The 27,160-nt window shown below is 36.8% G+C and overlaps 1 protein-coding gene across 1 annotated transcript in view; it reads left to right on the top strand.

Moving 5' to 3' along the window:
- LOC124554998 (delta-1-pyrroline-5-carboxylate dehydrogenase, mitochondrial) overlaps positions 1–27,160 on the top strand; it is a 111,765-nt gene that overhangs the window by 20,662 nt on the left and 63,943 nt on the right. Inside the window, exons 4-7 of the mRNA XM_047128738.1 lie at positions 9,837–9,884; positions 9,980–10,194; positions 15,656–15,827; positions 19,232–19,419. Of these exons, the coding sequence (XP_046984694.1) occupies positions 9,837–9,884; positions 9,980–10,194; positions 15,656–15,827; positions 19,232–19,419 (623 nt within the window). The remainder of the gene's footprint in view (positions 1–9,836; positions 9,885–9,979; positions 10,195–15,655; positions 15,828–19,231; positions 19,420–27,160) is intronic.

Below are 27,160 nucleotides of genomic sequence, written 5' to 3'. Positions count from 1 at the left end.
CTGAAGCCATCCTCATTTCAGACAGACAGCTGGCAGAGGTGGTGAAGGCTGCTGGCAGAGTGCAAGCAGAGTTTGCAATTTGCAGCATTGTTCCCAGAGTTGATCAGGATCCTTCGGTTTGGAGCCGAGTGGAGGGTCTCGAACAAAGGCATCGTTGACTCTGTGACGGTCTTGGCTGCAGATTTCTAGACTTGTGTTACCTGGTAGGGAATTTTAGGACTCACCTTGATAGGTCAAGTGTGCACTACATGTTGATAGGTCAAAGTGTGCACTACATGAGAGAAGCAGCTACATGGTTAGCAGAGTGCTTGTGGGGTGCACATGGTTTTTTTTTAGTCTAGATGTTAGTCTGAGGTACTCTGATGAGTACTCACTAGTTGATTTGCAGATAGGGACATCAGACCACGTACAGAGTAGAGGTATTTTGACTGTAAAATTTTATCAGTAAATTGTCTTAAGTATTCACAATAAAGTTTCTGAATTTACTGCCATCCAGGAAACTCCTCATGCTCAAATTATTCCTAGGACTGAGAGATGGCTAAAACCCGAAGTAGAAAGCTCTGAGGTACTTAGTGTCGTGGAATATTTATTGGAAGAACAGATTAGATGCCATAGGAGGGGGAGTGTTCATTGCAGTTGACAAAAATATTGTGTCTGTTGATGTTGAAATTAAGGGTGACAGTGAAGTTATCTGGTCATGTATAACAGGTCTAGGTGAAATAATGTTAATTGTTGGATGCTTTTATCAGCACCTGACTTTGCTGTGACAATTCTAGAGTCATTCAAAGAAAGTCTACAGCCAGTAGTGCATAGGTACCCGGATTATGCAATAATAGTTGGAGGCGACTTTAACCTATCAAGTATAGATTGGGACGTCTACAGATTCATTGTGGGGGGTGCAGACAGACAGTCTTGCAAAATACTTTTGAACACATTTTCCGAAAACTGTCTTGAGCAGCTATTTCCGAAAACTGTCTTGAGCAGCTAGTTAGGCAGCCCACATGGTGGAAATATTTTAGACCTTGTGGCTACAAACAGGCCGGACCATATTGATGGCATCAGTATAGAGCAGGGATTAGTGATCATGATATCATCGTATATGTTTTGAAAAGTTAACAAATCAATCAAGAAGGCTAGGAGAGTGTTTCTGATTGAAAAAGCAGGTAAGCAGTTGTTATCATCTCATTTAGTGCATTGCAATTTTTTAGTTCCAGTATGGTGGACATAGAAGAATTATGGGCAAAGTTTAAACTGATTGTAAATCATGCTGTGGACCAGTATGTACCTAGTAAGTGTATTAAGGGTGGAAAAGACACTGTGGTGTAACAATGAAATTTGGAAAATTCTGAGGAAGCAAAGGCTGTTGCACTCACAGTTCAAAAGAAAACGCACGCAGGATAACAGGCAAAGGTTAGAGGTCTGTGTGTCTGTGAAAAGATCTATGCGTGAAGCATACAACAACTACCACTGTTGTACCTTAGAAAAAGATCTGGTCGAGAACTCGAGAAATTCTGGTCCTATGTAAATTCGCTAAGTGGGTCTAAGGCTTCCATCCTGTCACTCACTCACCAGTCTGGTGTGGTAGTTGAAGATAGCAAAATGAAAGCCGAAATTCAAAATTCCACATTCAAGAAATCTTTCACACAGAAGAATCGTAGAAATATACTGTTGTTACTGTCACACAGAGTCTCCTATGTAGGACACAGTGATAAGCATTGCTGGTGTGACTCGCATTCGGGAGGACGACGGTTCAATCCCGTCTCCAGCCATCCTGATTTAGGTTTTCCGTGATTTCCCTAAATCGTTTCAGGCAAATGCCGGGATGGTTCCTTTGAAAGGGCACGGCCGATATCCTTCCCCATCCTTCCCTAACCCGAGCTTGTGCTCCGTTTCTAATGACCTCGTTGTCGACGGAACGTTAAACACCACTAACCTAACCCATTGCTGGTGTAGAGAGACAGCTGAAAGAGTTGAAAGCAAATAAGTGACCAGGTCCTGATGGAATTGCAGTTTACTTTTACAAAGATTACTGTTTAGCATTGGCCCCTTATTTACATTTCTCATAAATCTCTTGCCAGCACAAAATCGCAAGCAGCTGGAAAAAAAGGCATAGGTGACTCCTGTATATAAGAAGGCTAAAAGAACAGACCCACAAAATTACAGAAGAATATCCTTAACATCAGTTTTTTGTGGAGTTCTAGAACATATTCTGAGTTCTAATATAATAAATTTCCTAGAGACTGGAAAGCCTATTTCCACAAATCATCATGGTTTTAGAAAGCATCGGTCTTCGGAAACTCAACTTGCCCTTTTCTCACATCATGTACTGCAAACTATGGATAAAGGGCAACAGGCAGATCCCATATTTCTAGATTACCAAAAAGCATGTGACATAGTACCCGATTGGAGACTGTTGTAGGAGCATGCGGAATAGGTTGCCAGACATGCAAGCAGCTCGAAGACTTCTTAAGTAATAGCACCCAGTATGTTGTCCTCAATGGCGAGTGTGCATCAGAGACAATGGTATTGCCAGGATTGCCCCAGGGAAGTGTGATAGGAGTGCTTTTATTTCCTGTATGCATAAATGATCTGATGGACAGGGTGGGCAGGAGTAGTGATACAGCATACCCTCCACCATGTACCATACGGTGGCTTGCGGAGTATGTATGTAGACGTAGATGTAGATGTACTGCTGTATACTAAAGATATGTTGTACTACAATGAACATTCATGTGGCTGCAGTAAAGTATGGTATTGCATAGCTTGTGGGATGACTTGATAATGAACTTAGTCTCAAAACTAGTGATCAAGTAATAAAGGAAATCAATATTGCAACTTTGACAGTTCTCTGCAATGTATTGCATAATTTAGTGATTTTGTGAATGTAGGAGAAAAGCCTATTGAGCAAACCGACCCATAAACATCCCATACAAATGATATAAAAAATTAATCAGATAGATGACACAATATTTCTCATGCCAACTAATATATAAAAAGTACAGCAAGATTGTTAAAGCAAAACACTCATCAGGAACAGATAAAATACCAGATTTCATTGTAAAAAAATGTATGGACTTAATCTCTGAACCACTGATCTGTCTCATAAACCTGTCCTTCTCAACTGGCAGTTTTCCAGCATGCTTAAAAATTACTAAAGTGAAACCACTACAAAAAGAGAAGCCAGCAATAGTGTTTCTCTGCTGTCTGTAGTTTCAAAAATTTTAGAGAAATATTTTTTTATGAAGGACTGTTTAATTTCATAAATGAATATAATATACTAATAAAATCACAACGTGGTTTTAGGAAAAATCACTCAACAGAAACAGCAACTTTTCTTTTCTGTATGTAATGCTACAATCCATAGGTAGGCAGGAACATACCCTGAGCATATTCCTAGGTGTATCAAAAATGTTTGATGCCATAAGTCATGATAAATTACTTGGTAAGAGCCGTAATTTAGGTGTTAGGGGAGTAGCACATAATTGGATTAAATCATACATCCATGAAAGAAAACAGCTGATAGAGATAACATATAAAGTAAATGTGGCAGTCAGTACCCATCAGTGTGATGTATTAGTGGTCAAACATGGAGTTCCCTAAAGTTCCAGTTTGGGTCCAATCCTGTTCTTAATATATGTGAATGGTCTTGAGTTGTTGCATAAGTTCATACTGTTTCTCTGTAAGTTTAATAAAAACAACAAATACACATAACAGAGAATTTAGTGATCAATAATATACTTTCCTTCACTATTTACAACAGTCTGCCAGTGCTGGGGTGACTTTTTGATTCTGCGATTGTAGAAGTCATGTGATTTTGAGGTGAAAAATTTGTCGAGTCATGTTCAGAGTGCATTTTATCCAGAAAGGAAGTCCCTTGAATGTTGTTTGATAGAGAGAGGAAAAGGTGAAAATCTGAGGACCCAAGATCAGGTGAATAAGGTAGGTGCATCATGACTTACCAACACAACTCGTGTACAATGTTTTTGTTGGTCTAGCAGAATGCAAGCATGCATTATCGTGGAGTAGCATCACTTCACTCAGTCTTCTGGTCATTGTTTTTGGATTGCCTCTGCAAGACATCTTAGTTATTGATGATAAATATCAGCAGTGATGATTACACCTGGGGGAAGCAATTTGTAGTACACCACAATGTTGCTGTTCGTCCAGATGCATTAGGGGGAATTGCTGCTTTGTTTGGGCTCAACTCTCATCAACAGCAGTGATACAGGATAGGAATAGTCAATGTTGTTCATGAGCCAATTGATGACGAGCAAGTCGATATGTGCATATGGCCACCTGCTGGTTTTTGTGATTTTGGATTAGAGCATGCAGTACCCATACACGTAATTTTTGAATCTACCCCATTGCATACAAACGTCACATGGCGGTGGACTGATCACAGTTGATCACATTTGTCAGTTTTCAAGTTCACTGACATGAATGATTGTGGATTAGTGCATTTAAACGATCTGCTTCAAACATGAAGGTCTTCCTGAACATCGAGACTCACTAATGTCAAAATGATCCTCCTCAATATGAGAAAACATTTTCTTGCCATGCTCTGTCCATTGGCATTATCATCATACATCATGCTAATGTTTCTGGCTGCCTCTGGTGCTGTCATCTCTGTATTGAACTTAAACAGGAGAATACATTGGAAATATTCCAATTTCTCCACTTTGCACTTCATTTTCTAGTGCCCACAATTCCACTCACTATCTCCAAATGACAAAATGATAATATGTAAACTCAAATGGCAATGGTGAACTATATGTGAAAACAACAGTAAAGCCTTCACAAAGACTATAGCAGAATACTTTGATCCAAACATCTTGATGATAAATCTGGGAAAAAACTGTTGCAGTGGACGTGTTCACCACCAAGAATAGGACATTAGCTAATCCACATTCTGAAATAAATGGCTAAACAAATGGCAAAGCAGTGTGTGCAAAATTTCTTTGTGTATGCATACAACAGAATATGAAATGGGATACACATGTAGGCTACATAAACAGAAAACTGGGCAAAGCATGTTTCATAATCATATGATAATCTCAGGACCATATATTTTGTTTATATTCACTCAGTACTAAAATATTGTGTAGTATTTTGGGGAAATTGTGGACCAAGTTTGAAATAATTTAAATTACAGAAAAAGGTTTCTAGACTAATGGAAGGGATAGATCAAAGACCATGATGGAAGCCACTACTTAAGAAAAATAAAATACTACCACATCCATGTATTTACATACTAGAAAATTTAATAATTATAAAAGAAAAATCAAACAGTACCAGTCCATGCATTGTCTCCTTATGAATCTGTACATAGCTACCATGCAAGACAAATATGTGATGCACATGTACAACAGAAAAGAAACAGCACTATTAAAGAAATGCATAATCCACCATGACACCAAACTGTTAATGCATTACCAAAATCCACAAAAATAATAATAGACAGAAACAATTTCAAATCAACAGAGAAGGATTACTTGGTGAAGCACTGCTACTACACATAAGGGAGTTTCAAGAAAATGAAAACTGCAGCACAAATTAAGATTGTTTTTGTAAAGTGTATAGGCTAATAAGATATTGTGTAATATTAACCTTTGCTAAATTGATATATGGACAAAAAAATAACGTGTGTGGTACTTAAGGAATGATTCATTATCTTTTGTACACCATACAGGCTTAGATTTACAGGAGCAATAAATAAATAAATAGGATTGCTGTAGACTTTGACAAAGGAACTGCTTATACAGCATGAACTGAAGCACCTTGAATGGTGCTGTGTCATCGTTAACATATATTCCAATTTGTATTTTCCGCCAGTTTACAAATTACAAACAAAGCCCTCACTGAGAGCCAACAATGTTTATTAACACAGGTAATTTCTGTAAAAACAATGTAAAATTACTTGTTAGTCCATGAACCAAACAGTAATAATTCTTGGTGAAATATTCATTTGAACCACAATGGAAATTAATATGAGATAGTTCCAGATAACTTAATAAAGTCAAAGTGTGATTTAGTCAGATAATACTTATTTTGTAATAAAAGTCCCATATGGACAATAATTGGCAGAAACCACAAGTTTTTGGATCATAACACTAAACACAAAATAAACAGCCATAGCACTGCACAATCCCACTTGCAGAGGCAGGTCAGATAACAGAAAACTGAGCTAAGACTGCCACTGGGCAGTCTTATATTTATCCTGTTACAGAACCTCTTATGGCTGGTCTGTGATATTTGGCCTTGACCATTTGCACATCCAATGGGTTTACTAAAAAGACCATTGTGTAGATAATTACAAAATGTAACAAATTGGGTTGATTGAAATGGTAATATGATAGCCAACGGAAAGGAAGTGCATCAGGGCTTCACGATGATGAAATTTTTATTCTCATTGATTACAGCTTAGTTGCTCCTGAATTATGCTCATATGAATTGATGGCAATAAAATGAAAGAGAAATACTTTTTGAAATAAATTGCCTTACAGGAATTTTATATTTATGTTTGGTTTTGAATTGGTAACTCAATTAACATTACAGTAAGCAGTGTTCTGATTAATACCTTGAGAAGCAGAGACTAAAAAGGCACAAAAAGTTTAACGTATTTTCACAAGGATTAACAGAATTTCTTGATTGTATTTCCCTACATACGTGTTTTATGGAATTCGTTTGAAAATTTTGATCTGAATGTCAGGACCACTGGTTATATTTCTTGGACTTAACTACTTACACAGTATATGTCAACTCTTAATTGCAAATTGATTAGTAACAATAAATAAGTTTATTAATGAAGATTATGAAACATGTGTTCATTATAGCATGATCACTGAAAGGAGGTGACCTTACGTGTGTCTCACTGGACCATTATTGTAAGTGATTTGCTTTGATAAAAACATGAGTCCTGATACATTTATTATGAAGCTTTCTTAATGAAGGTTACTGGTAATCTGCAGTACCAGAAAATTTTAAATATTCTGTTTCGTTGAAAATATCAGTTTTGTATCAGTGGTTTGAGAACAGATATGGACATTTGATAGAACTCAATTCATTGGTGGAATACTGAAAAACTAAATCAGTGAACAGGACTCTTCACAAATTATCAGGAAACATTGGTTGAGCTTATAAGATCCTTACGACATTGCCATAATCTTTACTGAATATAGGGTATTCAGTTAACACAACCCTCTTACAGAAATTCTGCAACAAAGCTGGTGGCAAACAGTGGAGACGTTAATGAGTTGGCCTAATATGTACACACTGTAAATGGTTTCATTGCTACTTATGTATTGCTCGGGTACAAATCATCTAAATGAGTGGGGATTAATTACAGCACTTGCTCAATTATTTCTGTGTGAATACTGTCACTGTGTGATGATCATGTGCCAACATTACTATGATAAATGCAATTTGTATAGGTTCAACAGTAATTTGGGTTACAGATATGGATCATACGTTGCTCTTGCTAGACTGCAGCATATAAATTCTCACCACTTTCTACTGTAACATCACATTTTTCATACATAGAAAGATCTTGATTGTGTTGGATGATGATGATGATGATGATGATGATGATGAATTTAGGAGTGCGGGTACATTTACCTTTCTGACACGTCTTGTCATTATTTACCACAACTACAATTACTGCAATGGTATTTGAGGCTTCTTGTTGTGAACTCACTTTATTGAATTTCTTCTTCCAATGGAGTTAATACGTCTTTTACACTTGAACTTTCTTTTATTATAAACAATAAAATAAAGGATATAGACAAACCAAGGAATAAGTAAGTAACATTTTAGCAATCAAATCAATAGAAGTAACAAGTCAATTATGTAACGGATAAGCTTACAAATAAGAACTGGAACCTGATAGCTGAACATAAGTGATTGTTCGTAGCACACAAGAACACACAGATACAATGTTCTGATGCTGTTTCCTGTCTGTCAATAACAGAAACAATTAATTATGGCTGGATTAGTGTCCATGAGAGCCATAGTGAGGTGCTGCTCAACCCTCTGGCAGAACTGCCAAAGCTGCCACTTCCCCTTCCCCGTACCCTTCCCCCGCTCCTCCAGAATAAACTAGACATACTTAAGAAATTCTATAATTCCAAAAATAGGTTTAATAAAAAAGAAGTGTTACTGAAAAATATTGCGTAAATGATTAATATAAATGGAAAAATATTGCACCCTACAAATTAGATGTATCATTGTAGGAAATTAATAAAACATTGTATAAACTGTATAAAGAAATTGGAAGTCAAACTAAATATATGCCTTAATGTTCATGGCATCTACTATATTTTAGTATGATGTATAATAAAGAACATAGTTTACTTGCCCCTCATAAATTATTAGTGCATAAATTATTAATTGGAAATAAAAGATAAAGGGCTGTAATTAAGTGTGGAGAACACATACCGTTCCAAGAATTGTGTTTTTGTTATAATTTTACTTTTTATTTTCTTAATTTGAGCAAAGAAAACCCCTTGAATATGTCATTGAAGCCAAATGTAGCAGCTGTGTCGTATTCTGTTGACAAAACTGAATTTCACAGTCTTGCTTCACATACACTCAATCTTAAGTAGCTTTTTATCATCTTTAATTTGCTGAAATAGTGTTCACAGAATGCTCCAGTCAATTGAATTATCATAAATAACACCAAAGCTATTTCATTGTTTAGATAAGTATCTCATAACCTACTCTCCGGAAAAAAAAACCTTCAAAACATGCAAATAAGAAGCTGTATCAGCGCTCATCAACTCTTTCTACAGGAACTTTAAAGCTGCTGTTTCATTCAATAGCTCATCTGTAGTGATATTTCTGCTCTATGTGACACCAAATCTGAGGTATATTTTTCAAAATAAGACACAGAGTTCTCATTTAAGGCATTCCCAACAGGAATGTAAAGTGAGGTGAAATTATGAGTTATGTGAGATCTGCATGCCAATTCACTTACCATTCTATCAGATACTTTGAAGCAGTGACACTCCAGCCCTCAGTTGGCAGATATCGTCAAAAATCAGAAGCCTTCAGTCAAATAGTATATTTGGTTCAGCACTTGCTCGGTGGCATCTGAGATACTCGAATACCACAGCAAAGTAGCAACAAAAACTCCATTGTTGAACATGATTGAGCTGTGTTGAAGGGAGCTGTGTGAACAGAGTAGACTGTTGACATATCATAACCTATTTGACACCTGTTCAATAGTAGTTTTTTCTTTATGATGCTAATTGGGTGAAATGATACTGTCACAACAGCAAGCACGTTCGGTCATGGGCTGAGCAAAAGGCTTTTTCTCAAAGGCAGAAGATAGATTCTGCAGGGATAGGAGACCTCACATATCTATCATGAACTGATCTTAAATTGACTTTTTTTTGCCAGTTTTTGTGTCCCCATTGTTTCTGTGCCCTCAGCATGGGCCTGTTTGCAGTGGTGTCTGTGCACACATGTCCAGTTCAGATACCATGTGTATAAATGTCAGGTCACCATGAAAGCATATGCTTTTGTTGTAAGCTAAAGTAGAAGTATCTATCTGCCACTTTTGTATTATACCAAGATTTTTGATGGACAAATATGGTGATGGAAGCTTCTTGATGAATAAATATGGAGATAAGATCGACTGGACACACACTTGACTGGAAATGTATCTGCCTAATAGTTTGAGGAATGTGCGGGATATGGAATAAGCTTGATATTGTATTGTAGTTGCATTCATTTATAGTCCTACAGGGACGCATGTGCAATTTTTTAACTTTTGATAATAATATGTAGTACCTTATGGCCAATAATTAATGTCTGTCATTAATACCTGTCTTTTGCAGCCACACAACAGACATCAGAAGCTGGCTAAAGTGTACCAGGCAGATAAGGTTAGTTATATTTTCTTTTGCAAGTTAATTATGAGGTTATGTCATAAATGACCATTTTCTTTTATTTTTTGTTAAAAAAATTATTCTCATTCCAGAAATTGTTAGATAATGCGATAGACACTGCTTTGCAAGCACAAAAGAAATGGGCACAGGTTCCTTGGCAAGAGAAAATAAAAATCTTTCAGAGAGCAGCAGAAATGATTGCAACAAAGTATAGATTTGATATTAATGCAGTTACTATGTTGGGTCAATCCAAAACAGTGGTTCAAGCTGAAATTGACTCAGCTTGTGAACTAGCAGACTTCTTTAAGTAAGTACTGTGCTATGAAAGTCATATGGTGTACTTCTGTAGGGTAATCAGTTATGTTTTGGCAGACTAACTACTTTAAATATTTGAAAATATGCAACTTGAGAGAGCATGCCTCATTCTTGTCGCAAGTTGCAAATTTTTGTTCCAAGTTGTGGTGGCCCTACGTAGAGATTGATAAGATTCTGATGCTGCAGAATTTCTGATGGCTTGTGGCTGATCTGTAAAGTTTTCATGTGACTGTAAAATATGAGGGCTATTCAGAAAGTACGGAATGTTCTGTCATTAAAAAAAAAACTAAGTAGAAGAAATATATTTTATTATATACATCTGAAAGAGCGACTGACATATTACTTTTCCACATAGTCACCAAACACATTGAGGCACTTTTCATAGTGGTGGACAAGCTTTGAAAGACCTTCATCGTAAAATTCTGGTGCCTGAGACTTCGGGCAGTGAGTCACGCCCGCCTGGAGTTCCGCGTCATCATCAAAGCACTGCGTTGCGAGCCAGTTCTTCATCTTGGGAAACAAGTGGAAGTCGCTTGGTACAAGATCAGGGCTGTAGAGCGGATGAGGGAAAATTTCCCGTTTGAATGAATTAAGGAGTTATTCAGTGTGGTTTGCCGTGTGAGGTCGGGCATTGTCGTGCAGAAACAAAATTTTGGATGTCAGCTTTCCTTGGCATTTGTTTTGAACTGCTGTTCTAAGGCTGTGCGAAGTTTGACAGTACTGGGCAGAATTTATGGTTGCTCCACGTTTGAAAAAACCAATAAGCAGCACACCTTACCTATCCCAAAACACTGTCGCCATCAACTTCCTTGCTGACAAGGTTTGCAAACATTTTCTTGGTTTTTGGGAGGACCTTGTGGGCCCTCACTCCATAGACTGTAATTTTGTCTTGCAATTGACGTGTTTCACCCAAGTCTCATCACTGGTTACGATTCAATCCAGTAATGAATCACCATGTTTGTGGTAGGACTCCAGAAATGTCAACGTTGCCCCCATTCTCTGTTCTTTATGGTGCTATGTAAGCATTTTGGGCACCCATCTTGCACAAAATTTGTGGTAGCCTGATGGATGCTGACTGAGCTGCTGAGCACGTACATATATGCGATCGGCGCGCACCTAGCGGCATCAGATGGAAATATTCCCTACCTTCTGAATAGCCTTCATAACATAATAGAAAAATCTCACTTAAGGGGTTGAAGCTTAAATGTTTCATTTGATTTTCCATTTTCTGGTGTATGTATTGAATCTAAACTAATTAGTGATTGCAACAAATCATTCATTCTTGAAGTACTGCAGTCACTTTCTCCTTATAGAGGTACCAAGGTAATAGCAGTCTCTGAAATGACTTGTGTAAGATCTTGAATGCAATCTGCATTTTGAAACATGTTTGGGTTACATGAATGTTTAGAAATTTGGCCCAAAACACTGTTAGCATCTTATGCAGAAGCGTAAAGTTGCTGAGCAAGAATCGATGTGTGGATAGTAGTTTGTGTGAAGCCAATTTGTCAGTACCATATTTTTGGAGATTTTCTTGTTAAATTTAAACCAAGTTTTGAAAACTATTAGAATATTTATCTTTTAAATGCTTAGGTTCTCGCTATTTTGAGTTACAAGAAGTTATTGTAATTTTGTTCTCCTTTAGTATTAAATACAAAGCAGAATAGCTTGATCTAATACACTCACTCCCTTCATTAGCAAATTAACTATTCCTCAACACCTAAGGATATGTTGTGCTATAAATATCTTTTTCCCCAATTTATTCAGTACTTTGTCATTTGTTGTTTGATCTACCCATCTAATTTTCAGCATTCCTCCCTAGCATCACATTTCAAAAACTTCTGTTCTCTCGTGTGAACTTCTTATCATCCTAATTTCACTTCCATGGGAGGCTACACTCCACACAGCTACCTTCATGAAAGATTTCTTAACTTTAATTTATGTTAGATTTTAACAAATTACTTCTTTTTTCAGAAATGCTTTTCTTGTTATTGCCAGTCTGCATTTTATATCCCTTGTACTTCAGCCATCAACTATTATTTTGCCGTCCAAATAGCTGAATTCACTTAGTACTTTCAGTGCCTTGTTTCATAATCTTATTCTTTCAGTATCACATGATTTAATTAAATTACATTCCATTACTCTTGTTTTATTTTTGTTGATGTTCATTTTATATCTTCTTCTCAAGACATTACCCATTCTGTTCAGCTGCTATTCCAAGTACTTTGCCTTCTCTGACAGAATTACAGTGCCACCGACAAACCCCCAAAATTTTTATTTCTTCTACCTGAACTTTAAATCCTTCTCCAAATATTTCTTTAGTTTCCTTTGCAGCTTGCTCAATGCAGAGATTGAGTAACATCTGAGATGAGCTGTAAACCAGTTTCATGCCCTTCTGAACTATTGCTTCCCTTTCATGTCTGTGGACTCATACCCACAGTCTGGTTTCCGTGCAAATAATAAATAACCTTCCGCTCCCTGTATTTTATCCCTAGTACCTTCAGAATTGCAAAGAATGTAGTCCAGTCAACATTAGTCTAAATCCACCAATGGTATACCAATGCTATAAATGTAGGCCATCTGAGCTGTTGATATTCATATAGCTGCTTTTCTTTTCTTCAAATGTGTCTGATTTTTCTATAGGTGGTATATACATGTCCCCCTAGTCATTTGTGATTCTACAACCTCGCATTTGTCCTCTAGCCATTCTTGTGTAGCCATTTTCTGTCTGTCTCATTTTTTAGATCTCTGTATTTCCTTTTACTTGCTTCATTTGATGCATTTTTATGTTTTCTTGTTCCAACAATAAATTTAGTATATCCTGTGCTATCCAAGGATTTCTACTAGGGCTTGTATTTTACCTACTTTATTCTTTCCTGCCTTTACTGTTTCATCTTGCAAAGCTAGCTATTTGTCTTCTGTTGTTGTTCTCCCCCCCTCCCTTACCTATTTCACTCGGGCATTACCAAATGATTTCTCTGGAACTATAATATACCTTGTAAACTGTGCTAGTGACTTCACTTCCTAACAATGCTGGAAATGACATAAGTAAAAATTAGAAGAGTAGTGTGCCACTGAAACCACTGTAATGCTAGAAGTAAGTGTTTAAGGGGCGAACGACCTAATCTGTACTTGTTCTACCTGCATTTTCCATTGACTGTGAGAAGGGTGATTAAGGCAGTTATATGAGTATCCACATTACAAATCCAAGGAACTGTTGTGTTCTGTGGCATATCATAATGTGTTAGCACCAGGTATATTAATCATAGTGAAATTTCATAACAGATTACAACCATATGCACTCCAGGAATTAAATACCCAAACTTTCTGTCTTTTTCAGACAATGTTCTTGCCAACTGTGTTATCTAAGTAAGTTTTAAATCTTGTAGTTTGTTTATCCTTCTTTACAATCTCCACAGAGGCTTTTCTACATACTGCATCTTAATAGTTGTATAATCGCTTGAAATTTTGAAATGTTCTACAACCATCACACACTGTACAATTTATGCATTGTATCATAAAATAGTGTCAGTTTAATTTTATCCTTGCCAAGACCATTTTATATTAATTTTCTTGTCAAAGAATGTCTTAAGAGAAACATCTTGCACTTTTGGAAAATTGGAGGAGTTAATGTCCTAATGACCTCTTTCATTCCTGATACAATAACCAAAATTTCCAACCAAATAATTGATGTTTAGTATTCGCCACACTTTTACATTCAAAATATCCCTTAACCATCTTGAAATGGCCTTTGCTGTCATTTATACGTTTATGTAACTCCACAGTGGTTTTTATCTCCTCATCCAAATGTGAGCACGTTGCTGCATGTTATGTTATTTTTTAAATAACAATCTTCAGACTGAGATTACTTTGATATTTGCAATATCATTTCTAATTTTCTTGTTTACAATAAAAACTTTACTCAAATTTCCTTCTTGCTCTGTTCCTCTGGCATAAAATATGGCAATTGTTTCTAATTCTTTTGCATTTCTGATAAAACAACTATATCCTATTTGATATTGTTTAACTCAGCTTCAAACTCCTTAGCAGCAGCAGCTGCAGCAGTTGGTGTTTTTGAGTTCCATGTTTTCCTTCATTTAGCCAAACCTTGTGTAGCAGGGAGTGGGTGTTCAAGTAGTTGTGCAACTTTTGTTGCTGGTTGTGATGTGAAGACCTGTATTTAACTGATGGTTCAACAGAACGTGATGGAGATCGAGGGTAGTTGTAACTCATACAATTTGTCAAAACATGTATGTCTATTTGAACATTCCCATTGGTTGCTACTTGACCATAAATAAGTTTTGAGCACAAATTACACTTTTGGGACATTTATTTTACTGCTGTTTATCTGTGTCGTTATTAACCACATCACTTGGTTACTTAATTTACACACATACTGAATGATCATAGCTTTCTGGCTACCTTCCTACCCATGTGAAATAACAAAATATTAGAAAGCCACATGCGACTCATTGTGTACAGCGAGTTTTCTTTTAACAAATACTTGCATACTGCAGAGCACCAAACATTAGAAGATTTTCACATTTAGGCTCAGGCGAGCCAATTACTTGTAAGATCCATTGGCTTTAAGCATGAAAATGACAAGGTAATTGATTAATTTTTAATTCCTGACACAGCTTTTTGCACAAATTTACATTGTGCATGTATGTTCCAAGTAAACATTTTACAGTGAAAGAAACATTAATCATTATAAAAGGTTCAAGTTTTGCAAACATAACTCATCTGTCTTTGTAGCCTGTGTATTATTTCAACAAGTTAATACAGTACAGTTATGAGCGGAAAATACAGCACATGGTCTGTCAAGGTTCTGGTGAACTTTGAGTCTGGGGGTTCCCAAAATAATATGAAAGTCTGTATGGCACAGAACCTTTTACTTTTAAAAATGCAATGCACAAATGTTGTCCGATGCACTTAAATTGGAATTTATGTTGAATTTTTTAATTTTTTTCTGCCTTACATTGTACACTCCACAATTTAAAAAGTAGGGAAGACTTATTCTAAACATTGACGGAAACAAGAAATACAACTGCATTTGTGGACTTATTTCTCGTGGGTAATACTTCCTTACTGAGTCATGTGGAGAAGGTTTTGCAGTTCAGATTACTGTCAATTGCTCCCTTTTGCTTTAATGAATATAGTTTAGATGATAATGCCAACAACATTTTGCTGTTGATCTGAATTAACAAACTCCTATGTCACTAACTGTGAAGTGTGTCATTATTATTAGGATGGAGGTGCACACGCGACAGCACCTTCGTATTAGATTTGTTATGATGTAAGAATGTCTCTGTGTTGTGCTTTAGCAGAATTTGATTTGCAATTTTACACAGTGATTAAATTGTATGTTTTCTTGCACTCATTACATCAAATAATCGTGTAACTTATTATTCTCAAGCTGGTATTTCAGGATCATCATAGGTGCTATTGTTTTGCAGCTTTAACACCTATTATCTGAAAGAGATGTTGAAATATCAGCCAATAAGTGTTGACCCAAAGGTGACACTAAATAGTGTCAGATTCAGAGGACTGGAAGGTTTTGTAGCAGCCATAAGCCCATTTAATTTCACAGCAATTGGAGGAAATTTGGCATATGCTCCTGCATTAATGGCAAGTACATTTTTCATCTCATTAAAGTTATTATTAGTGGTACAGCACTAAATTCAGATCTCTCCCCCCCCCCCCCCCCCCCCAATTTCATTAATGCTGCACACATTTTTATTGATAGATATTCTGTGATTATGATAGATAATATTGTTGCATATTATTGTATTAGCAACCAGTCACATGTAGAACAAATCTAAATTTTTTATCTCTTTTTCCCATGTTTGCAGAAAATGTGATTAATAGGGTTGTCTTTTTCTTTCAAGGCAAATACAATAAATATATTTGTGTTTACACATTGCTATTGTTGCATCATACTTTATTAGTCTCATAAAATACATATTTGGATAATTTTATTCAGGTATTGGAGATACAAAAAATTTGTATCTCCAATATACCTTACGCTGGTAACAGTAACTTAATATTAATACAGTACATTAATACTGTATAGAGAGAGCCACTTGATAAATCTTATATGAAGGTTCATCTTGCACAATTTGTCAGTCCATCCTGTGTGTGGTATTCTGCTGAGTAGCAGCATTTTTTCCACAGAATGTCCTGCAGCCTTATTCTTTCTATGAGATACAGCTTTTTTGCTTAATTTATCATATGTTTTGGTTCACATACTGTTCTATACTGTGTGTTCTGAGAAAGTAATTGCAATCGGTGTGTGGAGAGCAAAAATTATCGTTGTATTTTGTGCTGTAAGTGTAATGTGACTCATTAGTCAGGTGCTAGTCTATAGATCTACAGATCTTGGGTAAATCATCGTTCAGTTCTAAGGTTTTTACCTGTCATATATTACTTCTTTCACTTCTGACAGTGTTCGTTAATATGGAAAATGTCAAGTTTCACTGTGGTTTGTAATCCATGTTAAACTGTAGGTCCCCGTATAACTGACTGGGTCAATCAGTTCAAAGGTCAGAGGAAGGCAATGGCATACACCTTCATCAGGAACATGCCTAGTAAAGCACTGTGTTGTTCAAACCAACCTTCAGGTTGGTGACAGCCAGCCCCTTGCCCAATTTTTTTTTTAAGCAAAATTGATTTGGCTTAAATAGTATTCAGTAGTTGTATGAGTAGATTATAATTTTGTAAATATGTAAGTATCATTTATCCTGTGAAAAATATACATTTACAGAGAAAATAAACAGCCACTGATGACACCACAATTATGTTGAAACATGTTTGTGCAAATTTACAATTTTCTTTTTGCTAAAAGGCAGATCTAGTCATGTGTGTGAAGAGCTTATTTAAACCATAACTAGTTTTGATACTTTCATACTGCTCTTCAGATAATCTGCATACATTGTGGATGCTTAATGCATATGGTACAGACTTCACTGCAACATACATTAGATTGATTTGGTAAGTTGCTAATTTTCCGTTAGGTGGCACATTTCAATGTAAGCAGCATCAAATTGACACCAATTATAAACAGGCACAGCTTGCCTATGTTCTAAAGAGTGGTGCATCAGCTGAAAACAAGAGGTATTCAAGAGAATTTACAAGGGGATATTATGTGGATTGCATGTATGCCAATAGTATGCTACAAAAGGATAGTGTTGATTTTGGATCTCAGTTTTTGTTAAAATATTTTCTGATGCTTTTAAAATTTACTTCACCATGGAAACTACTATACTCTGAGTGACTGTATCAGTGCCATGGAGGTTCTTAAAATGTGAAACAAGTGGGCACAAGGAACTTCACCTAACTTCCTTTACGAAGCAGTGGTTTTCAGAGCCCTTGTAAACCTCGATTTGATAGGTTTTATAACTACTGAATGGACTCTTATTCCTTAGAAAGCTGCTTCAATTCACATTCATTGTGTTATAGGCTGATCTTGAGCCTGGTGTATCATACATAAGAGGGCTGTGATATGTCTTTATTCATGTTGATACATGTTGTGGTACTGTTAGAAGAATTAATCACTATTAAAAGTGTACCAAAGAATAAACTCCCAGAGTTGAACATAATGTATTTTCCATGATAAGTATTTCTGTATGTCACTGTGAAACAGTAGAAGAGTTGAATTGCCAATAAGTAGTACTCTTGTTGAAATAATCACGAAGTAAAATATTTTATGTATAAAATTAACGAAACAGTTGCGGTAGCAAAAGGAAATACATTTGACTCTATAAAACGTGTGTAACAAGACATGAGAAAGAATTTCCACCTTTATATTACACCATCGCTTGAAGCTAAAGGCATGTTAAAGCCATTCTGTGCACATAGTTTTAGGAGAAAACTGGAGTTATTCACCTACACCGAAAGTGCTGTGGAAGAAAAGAGCAGAGAAACATTGCATTATTATCTGAAAATAAAGTTTGTGCTAGAAGGTTGCAGGAAAGCTCATGAGAGACCAACTTCATGTCCTCTTCAAAAATGCTATGAAAACTCCATGGTAGTAGTTTTCTTGCACTTTCTGGGGAAATATATTTCAGTCAGTGGGTAGCTTCTAACAGATTGTTATTCAGCAGTGTTCAGGTATAAACTTGGTCAATCAAACTGGATAGTGCTAGCAGCCTGCAAACAGTTTTTAACTGAACAATCACAGGTAACTTTTATGGTGAAAGTGTGTGTGGGTGGGGGGAGGGGGGGGGGGGGGAGAGGGGGTAAAATGGGAATAATTTTATTTGTTGAGGAAGGGGGAGGGGGGGGGGGGAGGTGAAGGACTTAAATCATGTATGAGGGATGTGTCAAGAAAGTGACCGTATGTTTTGAAGCTAAAACCAAATAGTGTCCAACATTAAGAACATTTGCCATATCTAGTTTTATTAGAGTTTAAGTGTGCAACATTCTATTAGAGCATATTTGTATCCTGTTTCCCATGGGAATAAAATTTGCTAAATATGAATGAGCTTTTTCAGCAGCTCTGGTGGACTGGTGGTGGATACCTCTCTCTCTCTCTCTCTCTCTCTCTCTCTCTCTCTCTCCATCTCCATATACCCAATTATCTGCTGAACAAAAAATGCAGTGGGTTGTTTTGAGTTGTGAGAATAAAACAAAAATGTGTTGGGTATAGTCTCCATCCTAACTAATGTCTAAAAGTACATATTTATTGGTATGTATGACAGTATGTCTCCTTTCTTCTGTCACTTATTGATAATGCACAAACTATTGTCATTAAAAATAGCATTGCCTGTGACTGAGACAGTAATTCCTTGGATGCTGTTGCACTTGGAGATTGTAGTGATGACTTGGAAATGTTTTGTCTGTACTAAAATACCACACTAAATTATTTCACCAGATTTTTATTTGAATGGTGCAGTTGAAGATGTAATCATATTTCTGTGTACAAATTTAGAGTCCCTTGCACAATTTTTTTATTCCTCTCATTGCATCTAAATGAAGATATTGTTTTTATGGGACTATTTCTTTGATACTGATTTTGATACATTTCTTGATAGGGTTGTGTTGTGTTATGGAAACCATCTGATACAGCAGCACTTTCCAATTATTTAATATTCAAAATCATGCAAGAAGCAGGCTTACCTCCAGGTGTAGTTAACTTTGTACCAGCTGTTGGACCAACATTTGGTGATGCGATAACTTCGCATCCAAATTTAGCTGCCATAAACTTCACTGGTTCTGCACGGTGAGTATTAACTCTTCATTTCTAAATTCAATTCATCTTCACAGTTGCTTATTTTAAAACATTTGAATATAAAATTAAACTGTTACGTATGTAAGGAAATTGTGGGGGCACCTCTTTTTTTTTTGTATTTAGTATTAATTCCTGTTATTATAGAAAGATTAAGTAGTAAAGTTTTTGAATTATTCTTTTTTTTTTTATTGCTTTGTGCGCTTATTTGTTGCCAGAGTGTATGATTTACTAAATTAATTAATATTCTTAAAGGTCAGCTTATGAGAGTTGTTGAAAATGTTACAAGGAAATGCTCAGACTTGTCATGTTAAAACTTGCCCTGTCTCTTTTTCCATTCCTGATTAACCTTAGTTAAAATCCACACGCTAAATTTCAGCTGCCAACATGAACTGGAATTCACAAAAACTGATCTTTTCCTTGCTTTCACTGGGAACTAAGGGTTTGACACCCCTTGATTTCATTAGCTGTTGTTACAGCGAGTGTTGTGCTCATCTACATCTACATGGATACTCTGCAAATCACATTTAAATGCCTGGAAGAGGGTTCATCGAACCACCTTCACAATTCTCTATTATTCCAATCTCGCATAGCGTGCGGAAAGAACGAGCACCTATATCTTCCCATACGAGCAATGATTTCCCTTATTTTATCGTGGTGATCATTTCTCCCTATGTAGCTCGGTGTCAACAAAATATTTTTGCATTCGGAGGAGAAACTTGGTGATTGGAATTTCGTGAGAAGATTCCGTCGCAAAGAGAAACTCCTTTCTTTTAATGACGTCCAGCTGAAATCCTGTATCATTTCTGTGACACTCTCTCGCATATTTTGCGATAGTGCAAAACATGCTGCCCTTCTTTGAACTTTTCCGATGCGCTCCATCAGTCCTATCTAGTAAGAATCCCACACTGTGCAGCAGTATTCTAAAAGAGTAGTGTAGGCAGTAGAGTAGTGTAGGCGTAGTGTAGGCAGTCTCCTTAGTAGATCTGTTACATTTTGTAAGTGTCCTGCCAATAAAATGCAGTCTTTGGTTAGCCTTCCCCACAACATTTTCTATGTGTTCCTTCCAATTTAAGTTGTTTGTAATTGTAATTCCTAGGTATTCAGTTGAATTTACGGCCTTTATATCTTACTGATTTATCGTGTAACCGAAGTTTAACGGATTCCTTTTAGCACTCATGTGCATGACCTCACACTTTTCATTATTTAGGGTCAGCTGCCAATTTTCGCAACATTCAGATATCTTTTCTAAATCGTTCTGCAATTTGTTTTGATCTTCTGATGACTTTATTAGTCGATAAACGACAGCATCGTTTGCAAATAACCTAAATGGCTGCTCAGATTGTCTCCCAAATCATTTATATAGATAAGGAGCAGCAAGGGGCCTATAATACTACCTTGGGGAATACCAGAAATCGCTTCTGTTTTACTTGATGACTTTCCGTCAATTACCACGAACTGTGACCTCTCTGACACGAAATCACAAATCCAGTCACATAACTGTGACGATATTCCATAAGCACGCAATTTCACTGCAAACCGCTTGTGTGGTACAGTGTCAAAAGCCTTCCGGAAATCCAGAAATATGGAATCAATCTGAAATCCCTTGTCAATAGCACTCAACACTTCATGTGAATAAAGAGCTAGTTGTGTTTCACAGGAACAATGTTTTCTAAACCTATGTTTGAATGTGAGTCAATAGACAGTTTTCTTCGAGGTAATTGATAATGTTTGAACACAATATATATCCCAAAATCCTGTTGCATATTGACGTTAACGACATGGGCCTGTAATTTAGTGGATTACTCCTACTACCTTTCTTGAATATTGGTGTGACCTGTGCAACTTTCTAGTCTTTGGCTATGGATCTTTCCTCAAGTGAACAGTTGTATATGATTGTTAAGTATGGGGCTAATGCATCAGCATACTCCAAAAGGAACCTAATTGGTATACAGCCTGGAGCAGAAGACTTGCTTTTATTAAGTGATTTAAGTTGCTTCACTACTCTGAGGATATTTACTTCTACAGTACTCATGTTGGCAGGTCTTCTCGATTTGAATTCTTGAATATTTACTTCGTCTTCTTTTGTGAAGACATTTCAGAAGGCTGTGTTCAGTAACTCTGCTTTGGCAGCACTGTCTTCGATAGTATCTCCATTGTGGAAACTATTATAAGCATCTCACATTGAAGTCCGCACTAAATTTGGAGCTTCTGTGATAGATCGCCAGTTGTGGGGATTTAGTGTCTGTTTGAATTTGGCATGTTTGTTTCATTGTTTCTGCAACAGTGTTCTAACCCGTTTTGTGTACCAACGAAGCACAGCTCCATTGTTTGTTAATTTATTTGGTATAAATCTCTCAATTGCTGCCGATACTATTTCTTTGAATTCAAGCCACATCTGGTCTACACTTTTATTATTAATTTGGAATGAGTGGATTTTGTCTCTCAGGAAGGCATCAAGTTAATTTATATCTAATTTTTTGAATAGGTATATTTTTCGCTTATTTTTGGAGGATTTGGGCATTACAATATTCAATCTCGCTACAACAACCCTGTGTTCACTAATTCCTGTATCGGTTTTGATGTTCATTATTAATTCAGGATTATTTGTTGCTAAGAGGTCAAGTGTGTGTTCACAACTGTTTACTATTCGCATGGGCTCATGAACTAACTGCTCGAAATAATTGTCAGAGAATGCGTTTAGCACAGTTTTGGATGATATTTTATGCGTACATCTGGAATTAAACATGTATTTTCGCCAACATATTGAGGGTAAATTAAAGTCACCGCCAACTATTATCGTATGAGTCGGGTATGTGTTTGAAATCAAACTCAAGATTTCATTGAACCTTTCAGCAACTGTATCATCTGAATTGGGAGGTCAGTAAAAGGATCCTATTATTATTTTATTCTGATTGCCAACAATGACCTCTGCCCGTACTAACTCACAGGAAGTATCTACTTCCATTTCGTGACAAGTTAACCTACTTCTAACGGTAACAAACATGCCACCGCCAACCGTGTTTAGCCTATACTTTTGGAACACTATTAGGTTCTTCGCAAAAATTTTGGCTCGCAATCGGTCCTGTTGACTATCTTGCAAATGGTCAGCTCTGCTTTCATCTTGCAAGCAAGACTGGCAGCCCTTACCACTTCTGTTAGCCGCTCAAAACCAGAGAGAATCTCTTCTGATCCAAAGTGACACACATCATTGGTACCGACGTGAGCAACCATCTGCAGTTGGCTGCACTGTGCTCTTCATGGTATCCGGGAGGACCCTTCGCTCCTGGTTAGGAGCTCGTAAATGTCACAAAAGTGGTTACTTCGCTGTTGCTGTGTCTGTCTCGGTCGGCTACTACTGCCTGACTGCGTGACTAACACCAACAAGCAGTCAGTAGTTTTCAAAACCCACAAACAAATGACTATCGACGTGCACTACGGAAATCTACTCTAGACCCTGACAAAAATGCAGGAACTGTCTCTAATAATACAGAGATATTCAAAAACCTAACTACCGAAGCTCATGATCGAGGAAGTGTGGCCACATCCTGATGTGTTTTAGTTTCTCATTGTTCTCATTTCTGCTACTTCTCATTACCTTTGTCTTTCTTCAGTTTGGCCTCAATCCATATTTTGTAGTGATTGACTGTTCATTCCGTTCAGCAGATCCTGTAATTCTTCTTCAGTTTCTCTGAGGATAGAAATGTCTTCAGCAAATCTTGTCATTGATATCTTTTCACCTTGTATTTTATTTCCACTCTTGAACCTTTCTTTTATGTCAGTCATTGCTTCTTTGATGTATAGATTGAACAGTAGGGGCGAAAGACTACATCCCTGTCTTAGACCCATTTTAACCCAAGCACTTTGTGCTGGGCCTTCCACTCTTGGTTCTTGTACATATTGAATATCACCCGTCTTTCCCTATAGCTTACCCCTTTTATATTTCTCAGAATTTCAAACATCTTGCACCATTTTACATTGTCAAATGCTTTTTCCAGGTTGACAAATCCTATGAACATGTCTTAATTCTCTTTTCCATTCTTCTGTATATTACTCTTGTCAGCAACTTGGCTACATGAGGTGTCGAGCTGACTGTGCGATAATTCTCGCACTTGTCGGCTGTTGCAATCTTGGGAATTGTGTAGATGATGTTTTTCTGATAGTCAGATGGTATACTGGACTCATACGTTCTACACACCAGTGTGAATAGTTGTTTTGTTGCCACTTCCTGCAGTGATTTTAGAAATTCTGATTGAATGTTATCTATCCCTTTTGCATTACCTAATTTTGTCTTCAGGAGCTCTTTTAAATTCTGATTCTAGTACTAGACCTCCTCTCTCTTCTATATTGACTTCTATTTCTTCTTATGTCATTTCATCAGACAAGTCCTCCCCCATCTTCAATGTATTCTTTCCACCTATTCATTCTCTCCTCTGAATTTAACACTGGTATTCCCATGGCACTCTTAATGTTACTGCCGTTGCTTTTAGTTACAGTAAAGGTCGTTTTGACTTTTCTATATGCTGACTCAGTCCTCCCAACAGTCATTTCATTTTTGATTTTTTTCCACGTTTTCGTGCAGCCACTTCACTTTACCTTCCCTGCAATTTGTATTTATTTCATTCCCAATTTACTTTTATTTCTGTATTTCCCTGAGCATTTTTTGTACTTCCGTCTTTCACCGATCAAGTGAAGTGGTAGTGCACATTTAATTATCTGTAATTTTTTAAAGAAACACCAAGAACTAAAATTACCTTATCATGCAAAGAGAAAGCAGTGGTGTACTGAGTGAGTGAAAGCGGTAATAAATGAATATGTAAGAGTATTGCTCGAAAGGAATTTTGCCGTGACTGTTCAGAACATGAATTGTATGGATAGAAAAATTAAGTTACAAAATGAGATAAGAGTCAATTGGATATAATGGCAACATTAAATGCACTTCCTTTTGTACTTTTTTCCTTGAAGTCAGAAAAAGTCGTTTAGTTCCAACTATACCATCTTGTACAACATGACTTTCATCAAAGCTGAAAGGACACACACACACACACACACACACACACACACACACACACACAGAGAGAGAGAGAGAGAGAGAGAGAGAGAGAGAGAGAGAGAGAGAGTAATGTCTGTAATCAGTGTGGATGGTTCATTGTTATCGGCACAATATGTTTGTCTTCAAGAATCGAATGGTAGTTTTGGACTATGTCTGAAAAGATAATATTCTACACGGACGTTTTCAGAGAAAATTATTTGAGACATATCCTGCAGTTTCCAGCCTACAACTGCGACAATATTATCAAATTGCAGTTGCTAATACAGTATCAGTTTGCCTCTCCTTGGTTTCAAAATGTGATTAAGCATGTGTGGCACTCCTCAAATTACACCAGTATTAGGCTGACTTTATTCCTGATCGTGGCCCAGCTTTGTCTAAAAATGACTGACTGTGATTCTCAGGACCGTCAAATTTTATCCTTAATTGTATGCTCATTGTGCACAGAAAATATAAATTTGGGACATTGCATCAATATTTCAAATTTTTACAATAGTTACACAGAATAAAATTAATGTGGACATGCTAGCAACCATCTATGTATTTGTGCATTCTCCAAACCAGTTTAGAAGGAACTTTGTGGAGAAAACATGACTCATATTTCTTTATGGATATTAAGTATATTAAGATCACTTTCAATTGGCAGTTCGGCTGTAGCCTCACAAGCCAGTAGAAGCACTGACAAGAGAACACTGCATTGCACAGCATGAGAATTCAGGGCAGTACATCAGGCAGCTGCAAGTGTGAAAACTATGCAAAAAATGTCACATTTAATAATTGTTTTGCAGTTGCTTCCTGTTCATATTGGCAGCTGAAATTTAGAATGTGGTTTACAACTGATGTTAACTACCAATGGAAAAAAAACAAAACAGGGCGTATTTTGATGCAAGTCTGTCCACTCCTATGTTAGAACCTTCTCTTAGATTATTATTATTGTATTTTTTGTCATCACACTTCTCATTAAAAACATTTTTGTTGGAATGATGTAGTGGAATTTGGTAGGTACATGTTCTTTAAGTATGTATGTGTTAGCAGACAGTTGTGATTTGTACATCTGTACTCTGCAGACCATTGTGAAGTGCATGTCAGAGAGTACGTCTCATTGTACAAGTTATTAGGACTTCTCCCATTCCATTCATGTATGAAATGCAGGAAGAATGATTACTTAAATGCCTCTTTGTGTGCTGTAATAAGTCTAATCCTATTTCCTCAATTCCTGTGGGAACAATCCATGGGGGATTGTAAAATATTCCTAGATTCATCACTTAAAGTTGGTTCTGGAACTTTCTAAATAGGTTCACACAGGATAGTTTTTGCTTATCTTCGAGCATCTACCAGTTCAGTTCTTTCAGCATCTTTGTAACACTCTCTCATGGGTCGAACAAACCTGTGACCATTCATGGTGCCCTTTCTTTGTATCCAATCAATATTATTTGTCAGTCCTATATGGTATGGGTCTCACACAATTAAGGGAATCCTGTCATGAGAGTATTTCCTATGGTTGACCAAACTAATGTTGATACACATTTCTCAAAAACGGTTTGCTCAGATCAAGCCAAATTTGCAACCTGCATAAGTTATCATATCCTCTTCAAAGTGCATTACTTATATGACAGTAGCTTCATTATCATAGTAAAAATTGAAATTATTATTTTTTAATGTCTAAATGTGGGTCACACATTTTATTTGATTGCAATAATTTGAGAACGTTTAAATGAAAGATTTAATAAATTTCTGTACAAAGTTTCATTGACATAGATGTATTACTGTATTTACCCAATTGTAAGACAAGGTTTTTTTTCCTGAATTCATCATTCAAAAAATACAGGGTCATCTTATATTCACAGATTAAACACTACACGCCGGAAGCGGCTACAATGGTAGCGGAGTACGTGTGGAGTGCACATGTGGGTTTTTTAGGTTAGAGAATTCCCTCCCTAGGCCCGACAAGACGCCTCCTGAGACGCGGCAAGGTAGAAGTGGGCGAAATGTAACAGGGAATAACAATATTAAAGTGCTAATAGTAAACTGCAGGAGCGTCTATGGAACGGTTCCAGAACTGCTCTCATTAATAAACAGTCACAATGCCCATATAGTACTAGGGACAGAAAGTTGGCTGAAACCAGACGTAAACAGTAATGAAATCCTAAACTCAAATTGGAATGTATACCGCAGAGACAGGCTGGACAGTGAAGGGGGAGACGTGTTTATAGCGATGCGAAGTGCAATAGTATCGAAGGAAATTGACGGGGATCCGAAATGTGAAATAATTTGGGTGAAGGTCACGGTTAAAGCAGGCTCAGACATGGTAATTGGATGTCTCTATAGGCCCCCTGGCTCAGCAGCTGTTGTGGCTGAGCACCTGAAGGATAATTTGGAAAATATTTCGAGTAGATTTTCCCACCATGTTATAGTTCTGGTTGGAGATTTTAATTTGCCGGATATAGACTGGGAGACTCAAACGTTCATAACGGGTGGCAGGGACAAAGAATCCAGTGAAATTTTTTTAAGTGCTTTATCTGAAAACTACCTTGAGCAGTTAAACAGAGAACCAACTCGTGGCGATAACATATTAGACCTTCTTGTGACAAACAGACCCGAACTATTTGAAACAGTTAACGTAGTACAGGGAATCAGCGATCATAAAGCAGTTACTGCATCGACGATTTCAGCCGTAAATAGAAA

The sequence above is a fragment of the Schistocerca americana genome, chromosome X (genome assembly GCF_021461395.2).
Source record: "Schistocerca americana isolate TAMUIC-IGC-003095 chromosome X, iqSchAmer2.1, whole genome shotgun sequence".
Classification (NCBI taxonomy): Eukaryota; Metazoa; Arthropoda; class Insecta; order Orthoptera; family Acrididae; genus Schistocerca; species Schistocerca americana.
This window is presented reverse-complemented; position numbering and strand designations above follow the sequence as displayed.